Raw genomic sequence first — 1,912 nt, 5'->3', positions numbered from 1 at the left:
TAATATTTTTTAAAAAGGTAAAAATGAATGCCGTGTACTCCCAGGATTTTGTGAGAAAACAGACTTTTACTAGAGGACAACTGAACCTTTGAGCCCTGGAGACTCGAGTTATTCGGGCCTCCAGTCCTCTTCTTTCCCACTGGCAACCTCCTGCTTCCTACCCCTCATTTTAAATCCAAGCCAAGAACTGCCTAAAGGGAGCTGGGAGGGGAGGAAGTCTTAGGAGAAGAGCTCTTGGCAGTATTTAGCCGCTGTCCTCCAGTGGCCCCTGAAGGCGTCATGGAAGGGGCTGTGCTGTGAGAACCTGGTCAGGACTGGGGATGTGACCCAGCTGGGAGTGTGCCTACCCAGCATGCAGGGGGCCCTGGGTTCCGTCCCTGGCACCACATAAAAACTGGATGGAATGGCATATGCCTATAATCCCAGCACCCAGACGGTGGAGGCAGGAGAGTCAGAAGTTCGAGGTTGTCCTTGGCTAGTTTGAGGCCAGTCTGTGTCTTAAAAAGATTATTATAATAAATTTATGCACACATACATTACTCCGGGTCTTTGTCAGCCTTGAGCTGGCATCCTGCGTGGAGACAAGGGGTAGGTGGCTGACGGGAGGCGCTGAGTGGGCTCAGAGCAGATGTATTTGTGAACTGGTCAACCCAAAGCCTTTCTCTAGCTCCTGGAGCTAACAGACACCCCTTCCGACCTCGAGCGTGTGTCCCCTAAAACACGAAGGGGACATGTCCGCGGGGATACTCAGGCACCGTCCGGTCCGACGACCCGTCCTCCACCGGCCTCGCCCACCAACCCGCTGTCCCCGCCCAGGTTTGATGAAATCATTGGGGGCTTCGATCAGCTCCCCCAGGCCCTGCACAGCTCGCTCCTGCCCGGCACGGTCCGGTTCCACTCGCCGGCGGAGGAAGTGGAGACGTCCGGAGACCGCGTCCACGTGACCTACGGGACGCCAGACCCTCTGCAGCCCAGGGCGCGGCTGACCGCGGACTTCCTGGTGGTGGCCAGCACTGCGAAGGCCGCCCGGCTGCTCCGGTTCCGGCCGCGGCTCTCCCTCGGCAAGGAGGACGCGCTCCGGTCCGTCCACTACAATGCGGCCACCAAAGTGATCCTGGCCTGCACGCAGCGCTTCTGGGAGCTCGACGGCATCTACAGCGGCAAGTCCAGCACCGACCGGCCTTCCCGCTTCATCTACTACCCCAACCACATCTTCCCCAACAGAGTAGGGGTCATCCTGGCATCTTACACCCTGGACGACGACTCCATGTTCTTTGCTTCCCTGGACCAGGCTCGGGCGGTGGACATCGTCCTGGGCGACCTAGCCGCTATCCATGACCGCCCCAAAGAGGAGCTGCGTGCCCTGTGTCCCTACTTCACCGTCAAGCACTGGGGCCAGGACCCTTATTCCATGGGTGGCTTCGCCTTCTTCACCCCTTACCAGTACGTGGACTATGCCCAGGAGCTCAGCCAGCCGGAAGGATGTGTGTACTTCGCAGGTGAGCACACAGCTCTGCCCCACGGCTGGATTGACACTGCCATTAAGTCAGGGCTCAGGGCAGCAAAGAACATCCAGGAGGCTGTGGACTCGGCTTTGACAAGTAACCCCAGAAACACAAAAAAGCACTACTCCAAAAGTGAGCTGTAACTGTGTGGTTCCCAGGAACTGGTTGGGTTTGAACATGTTTGTCTGTTGGGAAAAGACTCAGAACCCACCCCAACTTATTTTCACGTTTGCTCAGAGAAGCTCCCGGTGACCAAGGACCAAGGAATGGGGCCTCACAAGTAACTGAATGCCTGTAACCTTGAATTTACCTCGAAAAGAACATGCGGTGTAGAGATGAAAATAACGTCTTTATTGAATCTAAGGTTATCAGTGTTTTCTTTTGTTTTGAGACAGGGTCTCCCTGTA

The 1,912-nt window shown here is 56.0% G+C and overlaps 1 protein-coding gene across 1 annotated transcript in view; it reads left to right on the top strand.

Moving 5' to 3' along the window:
• The window catches only part of LOC103743345 (L-amino-acid oxidase-like), an 8,119-nt gene extending 6,207 nt beyond the window's left edge, over positions 1-1,912 (top strand). The window contains exon 6 of the mRNA XM_017800983.2: positions 817-1,912. Coding sequence (XP_017656472.1) covers positions 817-1,648 — 832 coding nt within the window. The 3' untranslated portion in view covers positions 1,649-1,912. The remainder of the gene's footprint in view (positions 1-816) is intronic.

The sequence above is a fragment of the Nannospalax galili genome, unplaced genomic scaffold, assembly GCF_000622305.1.
Source record: "Nannospalax galili isolate Female #2095 unplaced genomic scaffold, S.galili_v1.0 scaffold1012, whole genome shotgun sequence".
NCBI lineage: Eukaryota > Metazoa > Chordata > Mammalia > Rodentia > Spalacidae > Nannospalax > Nannospalax galili.
The sequence above is the reverse complement of the archived record's forward strand: the minus strand, read 5'-3'. Positions and strand labels throughout refer to the sequence as shown.